The 26,305-nt window shown below is 40.4% G+C and overlaps 1 protein-coding gene across 1 annotated transcript in view; it reads right to left on the reverse strand.

Annotated features, from left to right (window-relative positions):
* LOC122555660 (putative G protein-coupled receptor 149) overlaps positions 1-24,280 on the reverse strand; it is a 41,718-nt gene extending 17,438 nt beyond the window's left edge. The window contains exons 1-3 of the mRNA XM_043701657.2: positions 23,330-24,280; positions 21,597-21,789; positions 5,295-5,719 (exon numbers count right to left, since the gene is read on the reverse strand). Of these exons, the coding sequence (XP_043557592.2) occupies positions 5,295-5,719; positions 21,597-21,789; positions 23,330-24,280 (1,569 nt within the window). The remainder of the gene's footprint in view (positions 1-5,294; positions 5,720-21,596; positions 21,790-23,329) is intronic.
* Between the last annotated feature and the right edge of the window lie 2,025 nt (positions 24,281-26,305).

Here is a 26,305-nt window from a genome sequence, read left to right on the forward strand (position 1 = left end):
TACTGGGCAAATGGTAAGATTTTTGGTTGTGTAGATGAGCCGAGAGATCTTGGTGTCCACGTATGTAGATCCCCCAAAGTTGCCACCCAGGTTGATAGGGCTGTTACGAAGGCATTTGGTGTGTTAGCTTTTATTCATTGAGGGAGCGAGTTTCAGAACCATGAGGTCTGCAGCTGTGCAAAATTCTGGTGCGGCCGCACTTGGGGTATTGCATGCAGCTTTGGTCACTGTATTATAGAAAGGATGTGAAAGCTTTGGAAACGGTTCAGAGGAGATTTACTAAGATGTTGCCTGGTATGCAGGTGAGGTCTTATGAGGCAAGGTTGAGGGACTTGAGGCTGTTTTTGTTAGAGAGAAGAAGGTCGAGAGTTGTCTTCATTGAGACATATAAGATAATCAGAAGGTTTGATGTGGTGGACAGTTACATCCTTTTTCCTCGGATGGCAATGGCCAGCACAAGGGGGCATAACTTTAAATTGAGAGGTGATAGATATAGGACAAAATTCAGAGGCAGATTCTTTACTCAGAGAGTAGTAGGGTTGTGCAACACACTGCCTGCAACAGTTGTAGACTTGCCAATTTTACGGGCATTTACATGGTCATTGGATAGGCATATGGACGAGAATGGAATAGTGTAGGTTAAATGGGCTTCAGATTGGTTTCACAGGTCGATGCAACATCGAGGGCCGAAGGGCTTGTACTGCACTGTACTGTTCTATGTTCTATGTAATAGTGAAAATGTTGGAAATTAGAGGAACGTAGAGATCCCAGATTGGGCTGGAGGACATTGCAAGCATAGGGAGGGATAAGGTGTAACAGACATTTGAAAATAACAGAATTTTTAAGTCAAGAGATTGTCAGATCAGAAAGGGTGGGATGTGGGGATACAACTGAATAAAACCTAGTGTGAACTAAGGCATGACTGACAGAATTCTGAAAGCCAGAGGATAAAGTAGAGGCACAGCAACAAAGCAAGACAATGATGTTGGTTTGGAATTGATTTGTAAAACACCAGTAGAGTTGATTTACTGACTGGCTGCATTTGTGTTATAGTTAGTTTTAATGTTGTATAGCTTTCATCTTTAATATTATAAAATATAACAAGGTGCTCCACCAGAATGTGCCTCAAATAAAATTTGACTTTAAACCTCATAAGGAGATATCAAGATAGATGGTAAAAGACTCAGGTGGAACCAAGTTATAAGGCATGTTTTAAAATGGGAAATTTGGGCAAAGATCCGGAGGGTGACTATTCCAGCCATAGGATATAAACAGTTGAATGCATTTCAACCAATAGAGTGACAAAAGAATTTGTGGTTATATAAAAGAATAGAACAATACAGAGTTTTCGGAAGGATTGGGAAGGGAAGGAGTTAAGCCATAGAGGGATTTGAACATAAGGATGAGAGCTATGAAACATTTATGCAGAGACATGAGGAAACCAGTTCTCGATATATATTTTCTTTAATCCAATTTGTTGTGGTTTCCTACAGAGAGCGAATAAACACTACATTTCCCAAAGCACGTTGCCCATTCCTGAGATACATAATAATTTCTAGTTTAATATCAAATAAAGGAGAGATGTCACAAAGAAACAAAATATTTCTCAATTTCTAACAGACTCGTCTCCTGGTAACACATAAGTGAAAATTTCTTTCTGCTTTACAAGAAGTGTGAGGAGAATTAAAATGCAGTTTATAATTTGGTCTTTGTATGGAAGTACAGTTATAATGAAATGCAGAAACTGGATTTTAGTAGGACTTTTCACAATCAAAAGGCAACCTGAAGCTCTTTATATCCAATAAAATAGACAAAAGACAATAGGTGCAGGAGTAGGCCATTCTGCCCTTCGAGCCAGCACCACCATTCATTATGATCATGGTGATCATTCTCAATCAGTATCCTGTGCCTGCCTTATCCCCATAACCCTTGATTCCACTATCCTTAAGAGCTCTATCCAACTCTTTCTTGAAAGTATCCAGACACTTGACCTCCACACCTTCTGGGGCAGAGCATTCCATACACCCACCACTCTCTGAGTGAAGAGGTTTCTCCTCAACTCTGTTCTAAGTGACCTATCCCTTATTTTTAAACTGTGTACTCTGGTTCGGGACTGACCCATCAGTGGAAACATGCTTCCTGCCTCCAGAGTGTCCAATCCTTTAATAATCTTATACTTCTCAATCAGATCCCCTCTCAGCCTTCTAAACTCAAGGGTATACAAGCCCAGTCGCTCCAATCTTTCAGCATAAGGTAGTCCCGCCATTCCAGGGATTGACCTTGTGAATCTACGCTGCACTCCCTCAATAGCCAGAATGTCTTTCCTCAAATTTGGAGACCAAAACTGCGCACAATATTCCAGGACCGGTCTCACCAGGGCCCTGTACAGCTGCAGAAGGACCTCTTTGCTTCTATACTGTTGAAATGTAATCATTGTTGTAACATAGGAAATGCAGCAGGCAATGTATGAATAGAAAGCTCCCACAAACACCAATATGATAATGACCAGCTATCCTGCTTGAAATAATGCCAAAGGATCTTTTCGGTCCACTGAGAAGGCTGACATAGGCTTGATTTAATAACTAGGGGCGGCAATGGCCAGGCTTTCAATCTGGAGATTAAGTCTTGTTCTGGGAATGTGGGTTCAAATCCTATCAGAGCAGACGATGGAATTTGAATTCAATTTTTAAAAAAAATCTGAATTAAGAGTCTAACGATGATCATGAACTGTTGCCAATGGTCAGGAAAAACCCACCTGGTTCACTAATATCCTTTAGGGAAAGAAACTGATGTCCTTACTTGGTCTGGTCTACACATGACTCTGGACCTACACAATGTGGTTGACTTTTAACTGTCTTCTGGGCAATTAGAGATGGACAATAAACTGCTGGCCTAGCCAGTGACTCCCACTTTCCATGGATTAATGAAAAAACTCTAATACTCCTCCAGCATTAGTGATGAGTCTCTGAATGATAAATTCTCTGTAGGGCTCAAGAGAACTCTCTTGTTTTCATTTATACTAATTTAATTCTACTCCTGGTTGGTGTTGAAAGGAGTATGTAGGGCCCAAGTAAGGCATTTGATAAGGTACCCCGTGGTAGGCTTATGCGGAAAGTCAGGAGGCATGGGATAGAGGGAAATTATGCCAATTGGATAGAAAACTGGCTAACTGGTCGAAGTCAGAGAGTGGTGGTAGATGGTAAATATTCAGCCTGGAGTCCAGTTACAAGTGGAGTTCCGCAGGGATCAGTTCTGGGTCCTCTGCTGTTTGTAATTTTTATTAATGACTTGGATGAGGGAGTCGAAGGGTGGGTGAGTAAATTTGCAGATTATACGAAGATTGGTGGAGTTGTGGATAGTGAGGAGGGCTCTTGTCGGCTGCAAAGAGACTTGGAATGATGCAGAGCTGGGCTGAGAAGTGGCAGATGGAGTTCAACCCTGCCAAGTGTGAGGTTGTCCATTTTGGAAAGACAAATAAGAATGCGGAATACAGGGTTAACAGTAGGGTTCTAAGTGAGGTGGAGGAACAGAGGGATCTTGGGGTCTATGTCTTTGAAAGTTGCCACTCAGGTGGATAGAGCTTGTAAGAAGGCCTATGGTGTTTTAGCGTTCATTAGCAGAGGGATTGAATTCAAGAGTCATGAAGTGATGTTGCAACTGTACAGGACTTTGGTTAGGCCACATTTGGAGTACTGTGTGCAGTTCTGGTCGCCTCACTTTAGGAAAGATGTGGAAGCTTTGGAGAGGGTGCAGAGAAGATTTACCAGGATGTTGCCTGGAATGGAGAATAGGTCATACGAGGATAGGTTGAGAGTGCTAGGCCTTTTCTCATTGGAACGGCGAAGGATGAGGGGTGACTTGATAGAGGTTTATAAGATGATCAGAGGAATAGATAGAGTAGACAGTCAGAAACTTTTTCCCCGGGTACAACAGAGTGTTACAAGGGGACATAAATTTAAGGTGAAGGGTGGAAGGTATAGGAGAGATGTCAGGGGTGGGTTCTTTACCCAGAGAGTGGTGGGGGCATGGAATGCACTGCCTGTGGGAGTGGTAGAGTCAGAATCTTTGGTGACCTTTAAGCGGCATTTGGATAGGTACATGGATGGGTGCTTAAGCTAGGACAAATGTTCGGCACAACATCGTGGGCCGAAGGGCCTGTTCTGTGCTGTATTGTTCTTTGTTCTATGTTCTATGTTCTATGTTCAAGTAGCATCATTTTGCACTGTAACAATTCTGATTCTGTAATCTTGTATGTCTCTGTGTAAATAATCATGTGTTATTATAATGTGAATATCATGATTGCTGAATAATTGTTGAACAACCTGGCAACAATCATTTTTTGGGATTGCATCAGCATTTGGATTATACACTTGAGTGTTGCCAATACCTGTGAAACTGATTCTTCAGAAAAGGAAGGAAAATTGAGCAGCAGTAGTGCTGGTAGTGATAGGAGAGAGATGGTGGGGAATTAATGAAATTGTACTGTTAATATATAGTCAATTCAGTCTTGTGGCATATTGAATAGCATTCCTGCATCTGAGCTGGAAGCTCTGAGTTCAGATCCTATCTGGGTTTTCATGGTCAAGAATCATGTATCCATGATGCAACCAAACAGGCTGTGTATCAACCTACAAATCCTTCAACACATGGCAAGGACAGACGACAAGATTTGTTGAGGTTCCAAATCACCAATGCGATGGAATGAAACCCTTCACAATTACTATTCATAGCTCCAGATTATAACTTACATGCCACTTTATCTCAGGCTTCCTGTGGGCTAGTTTGGTCTCAGAAGGGTTGTGTGAATCACAACTGTGTCAACAGCACAGAGTTCACTCCCTATTCTGGCTCTGGGCAAATTCACGATGTGCCTACTTTAGGCTAGAACTCTCTTGGGTTAAAAAAAAACTCAAGAAAAATACATGACCAGTAACAGAAGTGTTGTGCCAGTTGGATTTCCCAAAGCGAATACCGGCAATGCCTGAAAACATTCCCAATAATGACATTGCGTTATACAGTACAAATATTCACAACATTAAGATAGTTTATTGCAAGAATTTGTGTGTTACGTCATTCACTAGTTTACCTATGTAAATGAATAGAGGCAAATAACCTGAATGAAATACCTTTGTTTAACAAAGGTATTTCATTCAGGCCTGAACGATGTTCCTACAGAGCGACACGAGGTTTCTTTCAAGATTCTTTCTGCAATAAACCTGATACCTTGGGTTTCGGATTTGGTTAGATATATGAACCAAGAATATGCTTGATGATGCACTTGTAAACGCACTCACCTGTCGTGGAGTCCTTTCAGACTTGCTTCGACACCACTCCCAGTCAACCAGCTCCAACTTGCGTCCTTCCTCCTGGGCTAATTTGCGCTCTGAGCCTTCCGGGGAAGCTGCGCCTGCCCTTCTGGGTTCCTTGCTGCTCCCCTTGTCCTGACGAGTGGTGACTTTGCACGCCTCTGCGCTCTGGTCTGTTGAACCCCGCAGGGAGCTGTCCCGAGGAGCGGTGGTGCTGATCTCGACCCTGGCGTCGCTCTGAGTTTCCTTTTGTTGGACCGGGGCAAATTTGCTGCACTCTGATACGAAGGCGGTCAGACTATGGTGTGATGGAGACTTGTTTTCTTCAACACTGCAGCTGTTTGCTTGGGATATCTTATACACCTCGTATCCTTGCTGGAATGACAGGTTGAATTCAAAGCCTCTTCGTTTTGCTAGATAAAGTCAGAATTATTTGTCAATGAATAACCATTGTTTTAATATTGCTAAAATAGTCATATCAAACAATTATTTATACATTTCAATTTGTGAAAGCAATTCTATTAGAGATAAATTTGTAACAATTTGGCACAAATAAAGGCATTTTGTAAATGCAGTGGAGAAAGTTTGTGTCCAGAATTAGGAACTCTGGTTTTTGTTTCACCCAATTCTGTCACTGAGATTGTGAGGAGAGAGAGGCGAGGAAACATTGCACCAGTTGAGGCCATGGCTCAGCTAGCAGTGTTCTTTTCTCTGCATTAAGATGTTGAAGGTTAAAGCCCACTGTCTGGGATTTATACACATAATCCAGGTCAGCACCCTGAACGCAGCCCAAGTGAACACTCTACTGTCAGAGACAACACCTTTCAGAGGAAGTGTTAAACTAGGATCTGGTATTTGCTCTCTTAGACAGGCATAGAATATCTCCTTCAAACTGGTCATCATCGGTTCTAAATTAAATTATATTTTAGGAGGAAGCTGCTGTGTGCAAAATGGTTACTGATAAGCAGGCAAAACAAGACATGCTGAACACTGAAGAGATTATAGCTATGATAGAGAGAATGACTTATATTTATGTAGCTTTTTCATGATCACGAGATGTCTCAAAATGCTTAACAGCAAATTAAGTACTTGTTGAAGTATAGTCACTGGTTTAAAGTAAAAAATGTGGCAACAAAATTTTGCGCTTCTTGCTTTTACAACCATCATGTGACATTAACACGATAATTTCTTGTCATTTTGATTGAGGGCTAAAATAAATACATAAAAATGATAAGATATCACCCCTTACAAGAGGATAAATTAAATGGTTCTAAGCAAATAAATGTATAAAGATTGAGCAGAAGTAGCCCGTCCAGCCCCTCAGTTCTTCTCAGCCATTTAATAAGACCATGGCTGATTTTATTTTTAAAAATCTGCATTCCTGACTACCCAGTAACCTTGGATGCTCTTTGCCAACAAAGATCTATTTAACTCTGTCTTAAAAATATTGAATTGCTTGCCTCCACTGCTTTCTGGGGCATATTGTTATAAAAGTTACATAACCCTTAAAAAGAGCAATGTTCCAAGCTCTGCATGATACAAATGTAACTATTTTCAGGAGATCATTGTTGAGAAGTCACTGACTAGTTTTTGATAGAATAGAAAACGCCAGCTTGTCCCAACTGGGCAGTCAGGATTTGAAGCAAAAAGATTTATTAGTGTTTTGGACATTGTACCTCATAAGACTGGACTGTATTTTTTTTCTCAGTTTCAGATGCCAAAGTATTACTTTTCCTGTTCTTCATTACCTCAATTTTTCTGTGTTCACACATTTTGCCATTTTAAAATGAATAATGTTTCTCTTAAATTAAATGAAGATTCTCAGTATACTCTCTGGATTTCATGAACTATTTTCAAACTAGGAAAATAAAGACAACACTTGAAATTATATTGCACTTTTTAAGATGTGCCAAAAAGCTGAACAACTCATAAACTTTTCAAGTGTAATCATTGTTGTTTTGAAGGTTTATTAATGAATTATGCTTCTTAACAAAGAACTAATACCTAATTGCTAGGAAATAATTTGAGAGATATATTTGCTATATTAGACAGCACATGGTTTAGCAATAAAGGAAATGGGAATGGAAATAGGCCATTTGACTCATTGAGCCTGCTCCACCATTAAACCAAATTACAGCTGATCCTCTACCTCAATGCCAGGGTTTTGCACCATCCAGATATCATTATTAACATGTAGAAATCTATCAATCTTTGTCTTGAATATGTTCAACTATTGAAGCTCTACAGCCACTGAGGTAGAGATTTGCTAAGAGTCACCACCCATTCGTGATAGTATTCCTCCTCATCCCAGTTTTAAATGGCCAATGACTATGGCCCCTGGTTCAAGACCTCCTAAGCCACCAGAAACTTCCTTTCTACATCTACATTCTAGAGCCCTGTACACTTCAATACAATCGTTTATCATTCTTCTAAACTCTAGAAAATTTAGGGTTAAGGAAGCCTAGCAAGACTGGAATCAATGGGAGTGTAGGGAAAATCTCTCCACTGTTTGTAGTGATATGTGGCAAAAAGGAAGATGGTTGTAGTTGGTGGAATTCAATCATCTCAGCTCTAGGACATCACTGCAGGTGTACCTCAGGGTAGTGTCCTAGGCCTAACCTTATTCAACTGCTTCATCAATTACCTTAACTACATCATTAGATCAGAAAGGAAATACTCACTGATGATTGCACCTATATTCAATCACATGCCTGATCTGTTTCTTATAAATGGTGGACAGGTTTTGGAGAATAACTTGCTGCAAGATTCCTATTTTCTCACCTATTCTTGTACCCACAGTGCTTATATAACTAGTCCACTTCAGTTACAGATCAACAGTAATCCCAGGATGTTGTTAGTCTAGATTCAGAAATGATGATGCCATTTAACATAAAGGGATGATATTTAGATTCTCTCTTGTTGGATATGGTCATTACTTGGCATTTGTGTGGCATGAATGTTACTTGCCACTTGTCTGCCCAAGCCCAAACATTATCAAGGTCTTGATGCATTTTGGAACAGACTGCTTCAGTGTCTGAGGAGTCACAAATGATACTGAACATTGTGCAGTCACCAGTGAACATTGCTAGTTCTGACCTTATGCTGAAGTGAAGGGTACTGATGATGCATCTGAAGATTGTTGGGCCAAGACATTACCTGCAGATGATTGACCTCAACCACCATAACCATCATATATGACTTCAGCCAGTGAAGCATTCTTCCCTGATTCCCACTGACCCCAGATTTGCTAGAGCTCCTTGATACCACACTTAGTCAAATGCAACCTTATTAACAAGGCCATTCAGTCTCGCCTCATCTCATGGGCCAAAATGGGTAATAAAAATACAATAAAATAGGAGTCATAGAAGTAACAATAACAGACCACAGTGAAGTTATAGGCCCATGGAAATTGACACCTAAGTTCAGAGATAATGGGAGGTGATATCAGTCACTGTTCATCACCATTGGCAGCCAGTCAGAGATTGTTAAAAGTCACACAACACCAGGCTATAGTCCAACAGATTTATTCAGAAGCATAACCTTTTGTAGCACTGCTCCTTCATCAGGTAACTAGCTTGTACAAAAGCTTGTACTTCCAAATAAACCTGTTGAACTATAACCTGGTGTTTGATTTTTAACTTTGCCTACCCCAATCCAACACTGGCACCTCCACATCACAATTAGAGATTGATCAAGCCCCTCTGAAACAAATGAGAAACGAGCATTACTGCTGTGAAGCCAATCACAATATAATGACAGAATTGATTGTGTTCTGGCTTATGGCTTGAGAAGAGCTAATAAGCAGCAGCTTTCAGGAAGTACATGGTCCTGGATGTGTAAAAGTGAGACCAGAGAATAAGTACCAATCCTTCAATCTACAGTAAACTGCGTCATAGTAAGCCCATAAATCAATCCTGTTTGATAGGTATTACTCTGCATCTTACGCAAAGTTTCCCAAATTAAGTCATCAAACAGTCTCTTGTTGCCTTATTGGTTAAAGTCTCAAAAGAACAAATAAATATTATAGTTTGGATTTAAATTATAACCTAAAACTTTCAAATTGTGCATGTTCGGGAGAATACCATCATCCAAGATATATTTCTGAATGAAAAATAGAAAGTGTGTCACATGACAGTTACAAATTGATGGATTGAGCTGACAAATTGGTCCGTCAGGGTGTAAGATCAACTAGGAGAAAGTGAGGACTGCAGATGCTGGAGTACCAGAGTTGAAAAATATGGTGCTGATAAACACAGCAGGCCAGGCAGCATCCGAGGAGCAGGAGAATCGACGTTTCGGGCATAAGCGTCAGGGTGTAACTCAAGCAATTTAACATTTGAGTCACTATTTTTCTCAGTTCTTCTCTGCCACAGTTCTCAATAGTGAAATCTGAAAGTATTTCAAATGCATGAGCAGAGGATTTATTATTCAGAAATAAATTTAGGAATAGCATTTTAACCATTTTTTAAATAAAAGTTTAATTGCTTAGTATATGTGCAGTGATAAAATGAACTTTAGTTTGCAAAGTTAATAGTATTGAAAAGTCTATTGAATAATGATGTCACAATTAATTTCTTTAATGATTAATTTCTATAATTACAAACTGATGATGAAATGATCATATTGTAAAATGAAATGACCACCTTGTTGTAAAGTGTCTTAATATTGCATGAAAGTTGAGAAGGTATAATGACTTATTGGTCATGTTACTGGGCTAGTAATGAAATTAGTTCGTTAATCTAACTAATCAATGAGAGATGTGAGTTTGGTTCCCACCATGGTTATCAGGAATTTAAAATCAATTAATTTAAATAAACTGGGAATAAAAAAAAGCTGATTTCAGTAAAAATGTCCATGAAATTATCAGCTGTGAAGAAAAACGTCTGGTTGCTTAATGTTCCTTGAGGAAGTAAATCTCCCACTCTTACTGATCTGGCCTATAAGTGTCTCCAGATCCATAGCAACATGATTAATTCTTAACTGCCCTCTGAAACATTATAACAAACCGTTCCATTGTACTCAAGAAGACAGCTGACCAGTAATTTCTGAAGAGCAATTAGGAATGGGCAAATAAATGTCGGTCTTGCTAGTGGCATCTTGTGATTTACAATTACACAAAAATGTACTGATTCTTTACTCAGTTCGATTGACATCAGATGTGTGCATTATTAATCATCTGTGCGTGTGTGTGTATGCATGCGTGTATATATATATATATCCTAAATGGATATCTTGACAATAAGTAGGATATTCAACTTTCAGATGTTATGGAACATACCCTGGCCAGTGGTATTCTCAAACATACATAGTTTTTTCTTTGTGATTAGACAATCAATTGCTTACAGAAGCTGTTGTAAGGTCAATGACAGAAGATGATCTCCCAGTAAGGGAATTAGGCAATTTAGAATAAAGTGCTATTATACAATTTAATGTAAACTGCTAATGGTATCAGGCATTACTTCACTGCATAATACATTGCCACAGCACATTTAATCTTTTTGAACATAGATTTCATATTTTCAGAAAATCACTTGATGAAAATATGTGTCGGGGCTATCTTAAACTAAGGCATGTTACTCATTGCGTTCTTGGAAAATCAATAGCTCAAATTATTTTGTCATCTATCAGTGCATCATTCTATCTCTATTTTCCTCAAACATTCAACCAGTTCTTCCTCAAATATATCTGTCATCCACCCGAATATTCCCTGTGACAGCAACTTCCACATTTTAATCACTCTCTGGATAAAGAAGTTAGATGAACAGTTGTAGAAAAGAAGCAGGAACAAAAAATGAACTTCAACTGACAACCAGCTTAGGCTGCCAATATGTTTTTATGTTGCAATACACTCCCAAACTTGGTGATCTTACATTTAATACCCTCATCTAATATCTATTGTGTCTAGCTGGGGTCCAAACACTGTGGTACCCCACTAGTCACTTGCTGCCTCTCAGAAAAAGACATGTTTTATTCTATATCGGTATATTCCCCCAATCCCATGTGATTTGACTTCCTTTTCACCTCAATATCATTACTCAGGAGTCACCAGCTTATTCACGGTAGCAATTTGTTATCAGGTTTCTTCCTTAAATTTGGCAGCCGTAGAATCATTCCTGTTTTATTCTTTCATAGTTGCTTCACATATATAATTTTCCGCAAATATGTTGATCATTGTGATAGTCTGTCCCCTTTTTAGCAAAGTAAGTGAAATGTTTTGAAATTAATTATTATTTTTACTTTTTGCAATAATTTACAAGAGTAGTAACTGGAATGGAAGCTTTGCTTATGAAATGCAATTTTTTCTCTTTAATGATGCCTTTCATGTTTACCAGCTGTCCAGTCAGTTTGACTGTTGCGAATGAAATCTCTTGTGGAAGCAACTCTCTTTTGATAATGTGCCACTTCAAAGAAAATTGAAAAAAAATACACACTCAGTTGTTAGGTAAATGGATTTTTTTTATAGAATAGCCTCTACATATTGAGAGCTAACATGACTAAACTGTGTAGTACATCCAGGGACTGCACAATTTTGTTGGCCTTTGATTTTGTAACAGAAAATCATGGATTCATGCCACCATTTCCAGCCGAGACCTCATCTGGAAGTCTAATGAAAAGCTGTTAGGAAGAAATGATTTCCTTTCTAATGTGGATTTACAATGGAGTAAAATGTTTGATTACTCCAATTCATTTAGATTTGGATTAGTTGCAAATTGTGAGTAAACTCGAATTTAAAGCTGCACTCCACAAAAGAGACCTGCTAAATGGTGATGACGACCTTTAATCTTCATGGAAAGAGGTATAAAGAGTACATTTATGGAAAGAGTACATTCTTCCTGTGATTTTTAAAGAGCCATATTGAATATGTAAATGATAAAGAAGTGGAATTTGTGGGCTAAAATAATGATGACACAATAGGTTGTCACAATGATTTAACTGTAAAAGCAGGAACAAATTTAGGCAAGAACAGATGCTTGTTTAAATGAGGAAATTGAGGTTTTGCTGTCAGAGACACACCACAACATCATTAGCTTTACAAAACAGAATCTTACTGCCTGGCTTCCTATGCAGATCAATTGAACAGTGTGATGTTCCTGCATCTGTGCAGACTATGGAATGTAATCTCATCATAGGAATTTACGTGACTATTTAAGTGATTATAAATTCTGCTGCTTTTGTGAGGAGCACCCAGATGGATCAGATCATAATTTCCATGTTGGACCATACAAGTCTCCTTAACACTTACTTTTAAATACTACAAAGATATCCATACCCACGGCACCACCTTAATATGGCTATTTAAGGACATAAGACAGAGCAGCAGCAGTCAGCAATTTAACAAAACATTGTAGCAATGTAGGAAGCAACATGGTACTTGCAGGTAAAGCATGTTAAGATTTGCTTGTATCCAGAAGTTATTCACATTGTGACCTGAAGGAATTGTGTTAACCTCAGAGATCAGTCAGAACAATGTAAGTAGAAAGAATGGTAGACATGTTGGCTACATCCTGTGTGAGGTATGAATTTCACTGTTGACCAGAGTAATGAACCTGGGATTGTCCTTTGTAAAGTTCAAGCCTGGAATTCTGGCAAGAAGATATCCTGGCTTCAAAACACAATCTAACAATTCACAAATGAGGCATTGAACGTCAAGAACAGTCTCTCTGTGCTCAGAACTCAAGGTATGATTAGTCATTCAAGATCTACAGAAGCCAAATCTGATCACCTTGAGTTTGCAGGAAACTGGGTTAAATGAATGAGCTGTATAACTGTAATTGTCATCCTATTAGTGTCTGAATAATAAACTTGCATTTTAATAGTACATTTGAGCTCAAATCACAAGGAATCACTTATTTGCATTTGAGAAATTTTCTAACAAAGTGATTACATCTTTCTTTCACAACTGCAGAGCTCACAGAAGGATAATTTTCAATGTTACAGGAGTTTGGAAGAATTTTTAGATTCAGAACAAGTAATTGTTGGGTGTTGACAAGGATATCTGAAGAATTGAAATGGTTATCTTCAGAAAGCTTGCTTTCAGTAAAGGGAGCTTTAACTGCTGTTTCTGTTAGCTGCAACATGATAGATTGATTGAGTGTGGGTAGCAGAGAGGGATAAATATGTATGGGAGGGAGGAGGAAGATGATTCACAATGAATCCATCTGGAATCTTCAAGGAGAAATTCTTCCACCTCCATCATTAGGCAGGAACTGTACCTGATATAGCTATATTATACCAAAGATGTAGTCACTGAGCTGCACCATTTACAATAAATGGGCCCATCAGCACACAGCATGGTGAAGATAGTGCTGCTAGCAATGGTGAAGCTCATTGTGGTTTTCAACTTCTACAACAGCAGATCCTTCCAGGAAAGTAAAGGCAATATCGCCAACATGTCATGTTTACAATGTCATTATGAAATTGGCAGAAGAACTGTGTTTCACGAGAAGTTAATGCATAGTTTTCTTTCTTGTCAAGGAGAATGCCTTTTTGACAGGCTAGTGGAATTCTCAGTTGAGCAGGAGCCATTAACTGCACATACATCATTCTGTGAGGCCTTCATATTAGTGGAGAAATATAGCACAAACACAAAAGGTGTCACTCTTTGAGCAGTCAGCGTATGATTGTACACCAAAACATCACGTCACAGAATGCCTGATATCTTGTCAGTCGTCATGTGCTTTCTTCCTGCACCCACCATACCTAAAATATTTGAACTAATATGGTGAACCAGAGTCTAACTCTGATATCAAAATCTACCTGCTTTCCACCTTCTCATGACTCCCATGCACCAAAAACCATAATTCCACTATGTACTTATAATGAAAATCATACTGCCACCAAGAGTATTGTGGAGCAAGCCATTGGTATTCCTAACAAAAGTTTCTAGTACAGCGAAAAGTCATTCTCATTTGTAGTAGTCTGCACCATTCTCCATAGGTTCATGCTCAACCGTGTGCAGGTCTTGCCACATGGCATTCAGGGTCACCTCAGATGGCAATACAGAAGGTTTGATCACATGACGTACAGGGAGAACTAGCCATTTGGATACAGAACTGGCTCAAAGGTAGAAGGCAGAGAGTGGTGGTGGCGGATTGTTTTTCAGACTGGAATTCTGTGACTAATGGGATGCCACAAAGAACGGTGCTGGGTCCAGTGATATTCGTCATTTAAAGAAATGATTTGGATGTGAATATAGGAGGTATAGTTAGTAAGTTTGCAGATAATACCAAAATTAGACAACAGCAAGGAAGGTTATTTATGAGAATAATGGGATCTTGATCAGATGGGCAGATGGGCCAATGGGCCAAGGAGTGTCAGATGGAGTTTAACTTAGATAAATATGAGGTGCTGCATTTTGGAACAGCAAATCAGGACAGTACTTATACACTAAATGGTAAGGGCCTGGGGAGTGTAGCTGAAAAAAGAGATTTTGGAGTGCAGGTTCATAGTTCCTTGAAAGTGGAATCTCGGATAGATAAGGTAGTGAAGAAAGTTTTGGTACGCTTGCCTTTACTGGTCAGTGCATTGAGTACAGGAGTTGGGAGGTCATGTTGCAGCTGCACAGGATATTGAAATATTGTGTGCAATTCTGGTTTCCCTGCTACAGCAAGAGTGTTGTGAAATTTGAAAGGGTTCAGAAAAGATTTACAAGTATGTTGCCAGGGTTGAGGGTTTGAGCTATTGGGAGAGGCTGAATAGACTGGGGCTATTTTCTCTGGAGTCTCAGAGGCTGAGGGGTGACCTTATGGAGGTTTATAAAATCATGAGGGATATGAATAGGGTAAATAGACAAGGTCTTTTCTCTCGGGTGGGCTAGTCCAAAACTAGAGGACATAAGTTTAAGGTAAGAAGGGAAAGATTTAAAAAAGACCTAAGGGGCAACTTTCTCACACAGACAGTGGTGTATGTAGGGAATGAGCTGCCTGAGGAAGTGGTGGGGGCTGGTACAATTAAAATATTTAACAGGCATCTGGATGGGTGTTTGAGTAGGAAAGGTTTAGAGGCATATGGGCCAAATGCTGGCAAATGGGTCTGGCTTTATTTGGGATATCTGGTTGGGCATGGACAAGTTGGACTGAAGGGTCTGTTTCCATGCTGTATATTCTATGACTCTATGACTCAAAGGAAGCAAATGAATCAGAAGAGGAGGAGGAGGAAGGAAGAAAGTGTCGGGAACCCCTTTGCACCAGACTGCATATCCAAGACTGGTCATTTCAATTCTACTCCTCCAAACTCTCATCCCCATATCCACAACTTTCCATCTCTCTGTCATATTCCATTACAGCATCCTATTGGCCAATATTCTGTAATAAAGGACATCACACAAAATAGGAATTATTCCATAACAGCACTCCCAACAATGTACATAAAATGAAATGACTCATCGCTCTGAATTTCTCTACTATATGTTTTACAGGAATTGCTGTACACACTGAATGTACCTCTGTGTTAAGGGTCGTAAACTGCCTGTAAGCAGTGCAGGCTAGATGTGGATTGTGTTAATATGTGGTGTGCTTCAAATCAATGTCATGATCTTATATTATGATCCCTGTAAGGGGTTCTAGATCCTTGAGCTATCTTGCAGTTATGTCACAGAGCTGCACATACCTGGGCATAAATAGTACAATGTGGGAAGAGTTAGGCAACTCCAGATAAGAAATATTGAGGGAGCACATGGACATGAGCACAATGATGAAGATCGATTAGTCTTTACCCATTGTTAGAGCCTGGTATGGTTCCAATTATTATGTACAGCAGTAATTAATATTAATGCTTGACAACTAGTGTGACTTTGAAGCTAAGCCTGAAGACAGTTCTTGAAATTGCTTTATCCCCGATCCTGTTGTCTTGAACTCAAACTCAACGTGGTATCATACTAGACAAAATAATCTGATCTCTTATAATGAGCCTGGTCCATTTCTGGCCCTTCAAATTTCAGCATTCTTCTCGTGGTGAGTGTTAAGTACATCGGTGCACCTCATTGGCACTGAAAAATAATGTCACAACTGCAAATTTTACAGGTTTTAATTACTGTTGGGTCTTTTTAAAAATGAGGTTATCCTTTTTGCACTATTTTCGGCATTTCTTCTTTCTCTCAACCCACCAAGCTATGTGGCCCCAGTTGAGCTAATTTTTATTCAACCAGTCTAACAGACACTTCCTACTCATGTTTTGTGCTGCCAATTTCACAAGTCTTCAATATAATTGATTATGTAGATATACAGCTGGTTACCTTGTTCACTGAGATTCTAGGTGCCCTGTAAAGGGATTTGTGCCATTTCTATCTCATGCTTCTTGCCAACTCATGGGGCACAATATCACAAGCAAAGCAAGTCTAATTTGCTGTAGGCAGCATTCATGACTTTGCGACAGAATTGAGGGTCCCGATATATATGAGCATTGAAATTAAAATGTGGATAAATTGTTAATCTTTGTACAAAGCCATGCAAGATTTTTATTCATTATAATTTTGTAGTGGTAATTTATGTTAAACAAAAGAGAAAAACATTTCTGAAACATTAAGGGTGTCTGAATCGTGTGAAAATTATGTAGCAATGTGCAGTGAGGAAGAGTTCTTTCATATTGCTCATTTATGGGATGTGGGTGTCACTGGCTCAGCCTGCATTTATTGCCCATCCATAGTTGCCTTTGAGAGATGCTGAGTTCTCTTTTTGAACAACTTTAATCCATTTGGTGTTGGTATATCAACAATGAAGTCCAGGACAGAATTCCAGGAATTTGATCCAATGAGAGGCCAGGGAGAGAAAGGCAATATTTTCAGGAGAGGATGGTGAATAGCTTGGAAGGGAACTTGAAGGTGATGCGTATTCCCAGAAATGTGCTGCTCTTGGGTTTCTAGATGATAGTGTTTTCTCTTGTTTGAAAGGCACAGTCTAAGGAGCCTTAATGATTACTGCAGTGATTTTATGGGATGGTACACTATTGCTACTAACAGGCAATCAAATGCGATTCATTGTCCAGGATGTTGTCAAGTTTCTTGACTGTTGTTAATTGCCCATTTATTGTGAATCATCACAATATATTTTGAGCTGCTCTACCATTATCCTCACAAAATGTGGCAGTTCAGCCTCTTCAACCTCTATGTGAGTTTCAGAAAGTGGTTGCTTGCCTACAATAGTTGCTAAATCAGCTCAACACAGAAAGTTATATTTTTCATCAACTTGCTTTGTTGTGTTCTCGGTTGGAGCAGCTAGGATAATGAATCCAGGCCTTCTGGCCCAGAGGTAGGGACAGTATCACTCTGCCACAAGAACCCATAGAACATTGCATCCAATAATTAACAAGGTAGTTATTCTTATAGTGATATGATAATATATAATAACTGTCAATTGACTTTTTTGACTGAGAAAGTGACCAATGTGACAGGAAACCCAGTGCAGAGGTATATTTCTCCAGAACATGAATTGAAAATAGAGATTTTAAAAATGTCAAATTAATTTGAAAAAAAGGCCATACTTTCCTTTCAGTCTCATGTTTTTTTTCTCCATCTGTTCATCCAGTTTTTCATTTATATCTTTTCTTTTCTGCATATGTATTGATATTGAATTCACTTACACTAATTTTAGGCCCTTCTCAGTCCTTGAACTGTTTATTTCTCAATCATTAAACCTCATTATTTTAGAAGGCACATTGTTAATCATGTCAATCCCAGATACCCCTTTGTCCTTGCAACATAATTCACAACTGGATGCACTTTTTGAGGCAAAGTTGATTGGAGTGGAAAGGTGCAAGATGAAATCTGACTAACTATTCATATTTTGAGAGAAACCACTTCAGTTAATTCAATAACACATCTTTGTATCTACTTATAAACTCTTCTCCACCCTCACTACTTCACACCACCTTAACTTGTCGCATTTATGGATCTCTAGCCAAAGATTGGGTTTTCTTTGAATAGGTTGTTTTATGTGATTACAGATTTGCACCCTGGATTTCCCTTTCTTGAACTCCTTCACCCTCATCATATTTTTCCTCACTTTAAGAAATGAAAATGTTGACCACCAACTATTAGGTAACATATCACTAGCTGGCAATGATTCTTAGATTATCAGGCTCAGGTTCAGCCCTAGCCAAGTATAGTGATTAAAATGGCTAGCAATGGAAAGTAAGCAATGACAAGGTGCCAACAAGTCTACAACTTGTGAGAGCAGGGATGAGAAAATGTTTGAGTTTAGGGAATATTAAAGATAATGAAGTGTTGTCCTAACATCAGCCCAGCAGAAGACCAGCATGGAAGTTCAAATATGTGATGTATTTGGACAATGGTAAAGAGACTAAGCCATAATCTGAATGTCCAAAAAAAAGTTGGTCTACCTAGCTCCTGCATGCTATTATATGAAACATCCAGCACAACATCCAGTGTGCTAGTGCAGACTTTGGCCACCTGAGGAAAAGGGCATTTTGAGAATAACAACATCAGGTCCAACACCAAGATTATGGTTTACACAGCTGTGGTCGTTCCTGCTTTTCGACATAGCTCTGAGATGTGGACTGTCTGCAGCAGACTCCTCAAGGTACTGGAGCAGTACCACCAATACTGCCTACGCACGATCCTGCGAATCACTGGAAGGAAAGACTGACCAACACCAACATCCTTGACCAGGGCAAAGTCCCCAGCTTTAAGGCACTGAATACCCTTGATTGGCTGCAATGGTCTGAGCACATCCACATAACCCACATGTGACTCCCCAAGCATGTGCTCTATCCCCAGCTCCAAAATGGCAGGCGAGTCCCAGGTGAACAGAGGAAGCACTTCAGAGATACCCCTCAAGGCCTCCCTGTTGAAGTGCAGCACTCCCACAGATACCTGACAATCACTGGCCCAAGACTGTCCCAAATGGAAGAGGAGCATCTGGGATGGCCGTCGGGAAAAATGGAAGCCAGGTGAAAACAGTGTAAGGAGCTCACTGCCACACCAATTCTCCATCCTCACCTCTCCATGACTACCACCAGCCCCAAGTGTAACAGAGCTGTGGTAGCCACATTGGTCTGTAAAGTAACCTACAGACTCACCCTGAGTGTGGAAGAGAGTCATCCTTGTCTGCAAGGGACTGACAATGATGATGATGATATAAAACATATATATAATCAATAGGCTGATACGTAAGCATGAGGCGAAAGTGAGGACTCCAGATGCTGGAGATTAGAGTCAAGACTGTGGTGCTGAAAAAGCACAGCAGGTCAGGCAGCATCCGAGGTTTTGGAAGAGGCTGCGCAAAAAGGTTAAAATCAATTAGGCGAAAGTGAGGACTTCAGATGTTGGAGATTAGAGTTGAGAGTGTGGTGCTGGAAAAGCACAGCAGATCAAGCAGTATCCCATGCATAAGCACATCCATAGTGTAAGTGTTTATGTATGTGCCAGACAAGTCACAGGCAATGACCATCTTCAACAAAAGAGAACCTAACCATCACTCCTTGACATTCAATAACATTACCATTGCTAACTCCCCACTATAAACTTGCTGGACTTGACAACTGAGCAGGAACAAAACCGGACCAGCCACCGAAATATTCTGTTTACATGAGGCTGGCTGCAGCACATATCAACACCCTGAATGCCCAAAGCCTGTCCACATCTACAAGGCATAAGTCAGGAATGTGACGGAATACTCACCACTTGCCTGGATGGGTGCAGCTTTTATATCACTCAAAGTACTTGATGCCATTGAGGACAGAGCAGCCCACTTGATTGACACTACATCCCAAACATTCAGTCCCTCCATTGCTAATACTCAATAGTAGCAGTGTGTACCACCTATAAGATGTGCTGCAGAATTTCAGAAAGGCTTGACACCACATTGGATAAAGAATCCCACTTGATTGGCATCACATTCACAACTTTCATTTTCTCCATCACCACCTCTCTGTAGCACCAGATGCATTGCAGAAATTCACCGAGGCTCCTTCAGCAGCAGCTTCCAAATGCATGACCAGCAGAACAAATGCAGCAGATACATGGGAATATCACCACATGAAAGATCCCTTCTAACCCACTAAGCATCCTGACTTGGAAATATATTAGCATTTCCTCATTATTGCTGGGTCAAAGTCCAGGAACTCTATCCCCAGTGACATTGTGTGTTTACCTACAAAAGAATAGACTTCAGCGGTACAAGAACACAACTCACCATTACCTTTTCAAGGGGAACTTGGGATAGGCAATAAATGCTGGCTCAGCCAGTGATGCTCATGTTCTGGATGTTAGCCTCATAAAAATGACAGTCCAAATTCCCTGTACGCTACTGCTTGTGAAATAAAGACCACTTTTATGATAGTCATAATTTGGAGATGCTGGTGTTGGACTGGAGTGTACAAAGGTAAAAATCACACATCACCACACAGCTACACTATCACCTGATGAAGGAGCGACGCTCTGAAAGCTAGTGTGCTTCCAATTAAACCTGTTGTACTATAACCTGGTGTTGTGTGATTTTTACCTTTATACAGCACTTTTAGCAACTACTATTTGTAGTTGGATAATTGTCTTTGGTATGATTTCTTCAAAAATATATTAGGTCAGCTCTTCAACTCCCCTACAAATTGTTGGGAGAGATTCCCACTGTAAAAACATTCTTGGACTTCTAACCATGTCAACGGTGCTTCGTTAGTGTAAATTACGACTAGTTTCTATGTACCAAGAATGCTTTCACACTTACAGTGAACTGTATTTGTATTAATAAGAAGATTTAATATCAGAGATAACATATGGGGGATCCATACTTTCCTAAACAGAAGCTTCTTTTTAAAATATTTACCCCAAACTTCACTTGCATTGCCTCACCAACATATATTGATTGTATGCCCTTCATAGAACATAGAACATAGAAGAATACAGTGCAGTACAGGCCCTTTGGCCCTCGATGTTGCGCCGATCCAAGTCCACCTAACCTAAACTAGCCCACTATCCTCCATATGCCTATCCAATGCCCGTTTAAATGCCCATAAAGAGGGAGAGTCCACCACTGCTACTGGCAGGGCATTCCATGAACTCACGACTTGCTGAGTAAAGAATCTACCCCTAACATCTGTCCTATACCTACCACCCCTTAATTTAAAGCTATGCCCCCTCGTAATGGCTGACTCCATACGTGGAGAAAGGTTCTCATGGTCAACCCTATCTAAACCCCTAATCATCTTGTACACCTCTATCAAGTCACCCCTAAATCTTCTTTTCTCCAATGAAAACAGCCCCAAGTGCCTCAGCCTTTCCTCATACGATCTTCCTACCATACCAGGCAACATCCTGAAGTACTATAGAATGTTTCTTACCTCTGGCTGGTTCTGATGCGACTGTGTACACATTTTTTCGGCAGTTGATGATGCAGCCACATGGCAGATGAATCCATCTTTCAGACAGAACAAACACTGGTGTTATAGCAGCTGCCAGCAAGGTCAGGACAAAACCCAAAGATTCAAAGGACTCATTCTCAAGTTTGGTGACATGATGGACGAGCAGTTGTATCTGTGAAACACAAAGTACAATCAGTTGGTCACTCAGCCACATAATCTCATTGAAACAATCAATCTCTGAAACAGAGATGTACATCATAATCATGGAATGTAGAAATTTTGTTTGTTTTAGCAAGAAGACAAATGTTTGTAATGCAATTCAGGTGTCAGAAATCCTAACAGAAATACTATGCATTTAGGCAGAGAAAATTAAAAATTCCATATAAGCTAAACATTTAATTTGAAAGGGGAGTACAGGAATACAAAGACTCAGGACTAAATGAACACAAATCTTTGAAGGTGACAGGACAATATGATAAGACTGTTAAGAAAACTTATGGGATCCTCGGCTTTATAAACAGAGGATTAGGGTAGAAATATAGAGAAGTTACATTAAACTTTTGTAAATTATTGGTTTGGCCTCAGCTGGTGTACTGTGCACAATCCTGAACACCACAATTTAGGAAGAAGGTCAAGGCTGTGGAGAGAATTGCAGGGGCAATTTGCTTGAATGAATTTCAGCTGAGGAACATTTGCTATATGGAAAGACCAAAAAGGCTGGAATTGGTGACTGTCAGTAAACACAGAGCACTGATTTAAAGTAACTGGGAAAAGAGCCAAAGGAGGAATTAAGCCTTTTCCCCCTCCTCAACCAATTGTTATGATCTGGAATGTTTTGCCTGAATGGCTAATTAAATCAGATTCAATAGTAACTTTTGAAAATGAATCGGGTAAGTACTTGAAGGATCAGATTGCAAAGCCTCAAAGAAATGAGCAGGGAAATGAGATTAATTGAATAGTTCTGTCAAAGACCCTACGCCAGAGCTTACAAAAGCCTCCCCGCCCAGTTTCACAGGTTGTGTCTCTTCCACTTCCCAACCACCTCTCACCATCTCAAAACTCCCCTCTTCCCCATTTCCCCCTCAAAGGAGTTCAGGTCTTCTGTTCCCCCACCCACATCATCTCTTCACAGTTCAACTTCCAGGGATCGTGACAATTTTCAAGCTTCAAAATGGGATCACAATAGGAAAAGTTTGAGAAGCACTGACTGACGCAGACACACCGATGTTTGTGGTTAGCCAACCTACATGTCTTCCGAGATTTGCTTTTGCAAACTAGAAGTTCATTCTAGTTTAAGTATTATGTTCCTTTTCCAAGACGTTGTATACGAAATGATGTGGCCATCATAATTTCCACGTTCACATTTCTTACTCCCTTTCGAAAGGAAATTTGCAGTTTGCATCTTGGTGTTTCTTCACTATTTGTCCAAAACATGAAAAATAGCGGATTGACAGGAGAGGATTTAGATTCGGGATATGCGGCAGCTTATCAGGTTTTACCGTTAAGTTGCACATGGCTTTAACTGACTACAGAGTCCCCCAAAATCATTAGTTCTCAACCTAGACTCATGAACAATCACTTTCTGGCGTTACCAAAGTTGTTCAGCTGAAACGATTGGGTGATTCATCTCCAGAAATAGCAGCCAGGTGGCAAAACAGAGTAATAGACATATAGTTAGATAGGTAGATAGGCAATCAGATTGATAGACTCACCATCAATGGTAACCACAGGACAACTTTCATCATGGCTAATATTAAGGAAAAGCGCTTTTGAGCGAACTCGACTGTTTGGTTCCTGTGTTTGAAGCCGTTGCTTTGACGATGTGACGAGTGAAGCACATCAGCCTGACTTTTCACATCAGAACTCCAGTTTATATCGGTCGGGAGACACCTTAAAGTTCTGTCCACCGGGTTCTCCAAGGCGGACACGTTACCCGTAGGATCCGTACTGTTAGTCACTTGGTGATAACTGGGATTTAACCGCGTCTGTTGCTGCCCCGCAGAGCAAAGCAGTTTGTAGGTGAGGGGGACGGAGAAGGTGGTGAGGACGAGGAGGCAAGCGGAGTACAGAGCAAAGAGAAGTGGCACGTAAGAACTTCTGTGGTCCACAAGGCACCCCCATGGTGTTGAGATGAAAGTGCCCCACCCAAAGACAGGCAGGACGCTCACTAGCAGACTGATAGCCCATAGAATCGCCAGGAGCCAGATCATGGGAACAGATTGCTGGTTGCCTCTGAAAAGCCTGGTTCGCCTGGTTGTATAGTAGTTGTAGGAAACGATTAGCGAGGACTTGAGAGCGGCCGCGACCCCTTGTAATAGATAGAGGGCGGCTGAAATGGTGCACACAGAACTGGGCACCTTTTCCCTTCCCCACTGCATGGACATGAACATGGACAAAGCGACCACGTAAAGAAGGTCATCTATAGCAAGCGAAGCCATAATGACCACCAGGAAGTTCTTGTTTCTCGTCCTCAGCAGGCAGGTCAGCGAGTAAACGCTGCCCAGGAAGATGAGGGGCGTGCAGATGAGGGTAAGACAAAATAAATAGACATTCACCGACATCCCCCCGACTGGAGTGTCCATTGTGGGACCCGTCACTTCGGGATCGCCGCTGAACCAGTGGGATCTGTTCATGGAGCTCAAGCGACGGGGTGTCTCAGACATAGTGATCCTTAATGAAAGCCGATTTCAGACACTTGGCTTCCGTTGCCATGCCTTATCTTGCTTGTGCCATTGTTCTCACTCCTGCAACTGGACTCCCTTGGACGCGTGTCCTGGTCGCTGTCCTCCTCTCCTGGTGCTGAAATGCTCTTCACTTCTACTTGCTTTCCCTGGCACTTTAGTTTGGACTTGAAATCCTTCCCTCTCTGTTCAGTTTCGCTCTACTCAGCGGAATCTCTTGTTTGTGATTAATTGAATGCAGAGGAAATTGATATTAAAACAAAAACTTCAATGATTACCGACACAGAGAGAGGGAGAGACAGAGACAGAGTCCATCCGCGCTTTCATTGAAGTACACATTTACATTGACGGAGAATAAGGCTGGCGACTAAGCTGACGCGCCCAAGTTGCGTCATCGTGCAATACCCACCCAGGATTTCAGAATTCCTCCCTCCCTCTTTGCGATTGCACGTGTTTTATAAATTTACTCTTCAATCTGCACTTGACGGAGAAGCTTGTTGAAATGCTATCCTCAATGCATTGTTGCCATGCTGCTATAGTTACCCGTGCATTAAGACTTGGCTTCAAAGTGCTATGATGTTGATCAAAGAAAACAAACATAGAAACACAATGCGAATTCACAATTTATATGCAACATGCATTACTTTTTCAACAGCGCCCAAGGTGACGCTTGTTCATCGTGGATGCTGTATGACGAAAAATAATAAGGGCAGACGCATCTTTTATTGAAAGAAACAAAAGAGGCAATAAAGATAATCTGAAATTGTTGGGAAAAAAAACTCAGCAGATCTGGCAGCATCTGTGCAGAGAGAGCAGAGTTAACGTTTCGGGTCCAGTGACCCTTCCTCAGAACTGGGTCAGAGAGAATTATCTGTTGCCGTTTCAATACTGTCACAATGGTAAGAGTATAGCATTGTGACTAATTTGTGCACAGCAAGCTTCCGCAAACAATAATGTGGTAATGATCAGACAATCCATTCCTAGTGATGTTGGTTGAGGGATAAATACTGACACAGGACCACGGGACCAAATTCTCATCATCTTCAAATTAGTAGCATTTTTCTTATATATAGAGGAGGGACTTTGGCTGATCAAGGATAACTGTTTCTCAGAAAACAATAACAGTTTGAGTGGTGACATTTATTTATCTCCCACCTTGCTAGTTGGGCTTTCACAGTTAGTTACAGCACATGGATATAGGAATGTGATGACAAATCATGTCCCCTTAAGTCTGCTGCAATATTCAATCATGGATGATTTTTGGCTTCAGTTCCACTTTCCCACCCTAACCCCACATCCCTAAATTCACTCAAAATTGGCAGTGTTTTGACTATCAGCCTTCAATATATTAAATGGCCAAGATTCCCAACTCTTTGGCAGAAGGGATTCCAAAATATCACAACTCTCTGGATTAGTTTTCTCCTTCCTCATCTCAGTTATTTCTAAATGTTCAATCCTTTGATCTGAGATTGCAGCTGTAGTTTTTTTGTTGTCATGAAGGCTGATAGTGGGAGGAGAGAGATGGGGAAGTGGGGTGACTTCTGTTCATCAGGCTACAGGAATTGGGAGCACATTTTATTATCAAACAGCTTAGGGGCTGCAAGCAGGGCTGCAGTTCTAGCTAGGATGAAGGTACAAAATGGGGGACTTCAACTATCCAAATATTGACTGGGATCACTGCAGTACAAGTACTATAGGCGGGTCAGTTTTTGTCCACTGTGTGCAGGAGGATTTCCTGACACAGTATGTAGACAGGCCTACAAGGGGCAAAGCCACCTTAGATTTAGTACTGGGTAACAAGCCTAGCTAGGTGTTAGATTTGGAAGTAAGTGAGCACTTTGGAGACAGCGATCACAATTCTGTCAGGTTTATTTTAGTGATGGAAAGGGATAGGTGTACTCCACCGAGCAAGAGTTACAGCTGAGGGAAGGGAAATTATGATGCAATTAGGAAAGATTTAGGAAGCGTAGAATGGGGAAGGAAACTGCAGGGGATGTGCACATTAAA

The sequence above is a fragment of the Chiloscyllium plagiosum genome, unplaced genomic scaffold (assembly GCF_037043375.1).
Source record: "Chiloscyllium plagiosum isolate Xiang-an unplaced genomic scaffold, Cpla_swu_hap1 HiC_scaffold_13, whole genome shotgun sequence".
Classification (NCBI taxonomy): Eukaryota; Metazoa; Chordata; class Chondrichthyes; order Orectolobiformes; family Hemiscylliidae; genus Chiloscyllium; species Chiloscyllium plagiosum.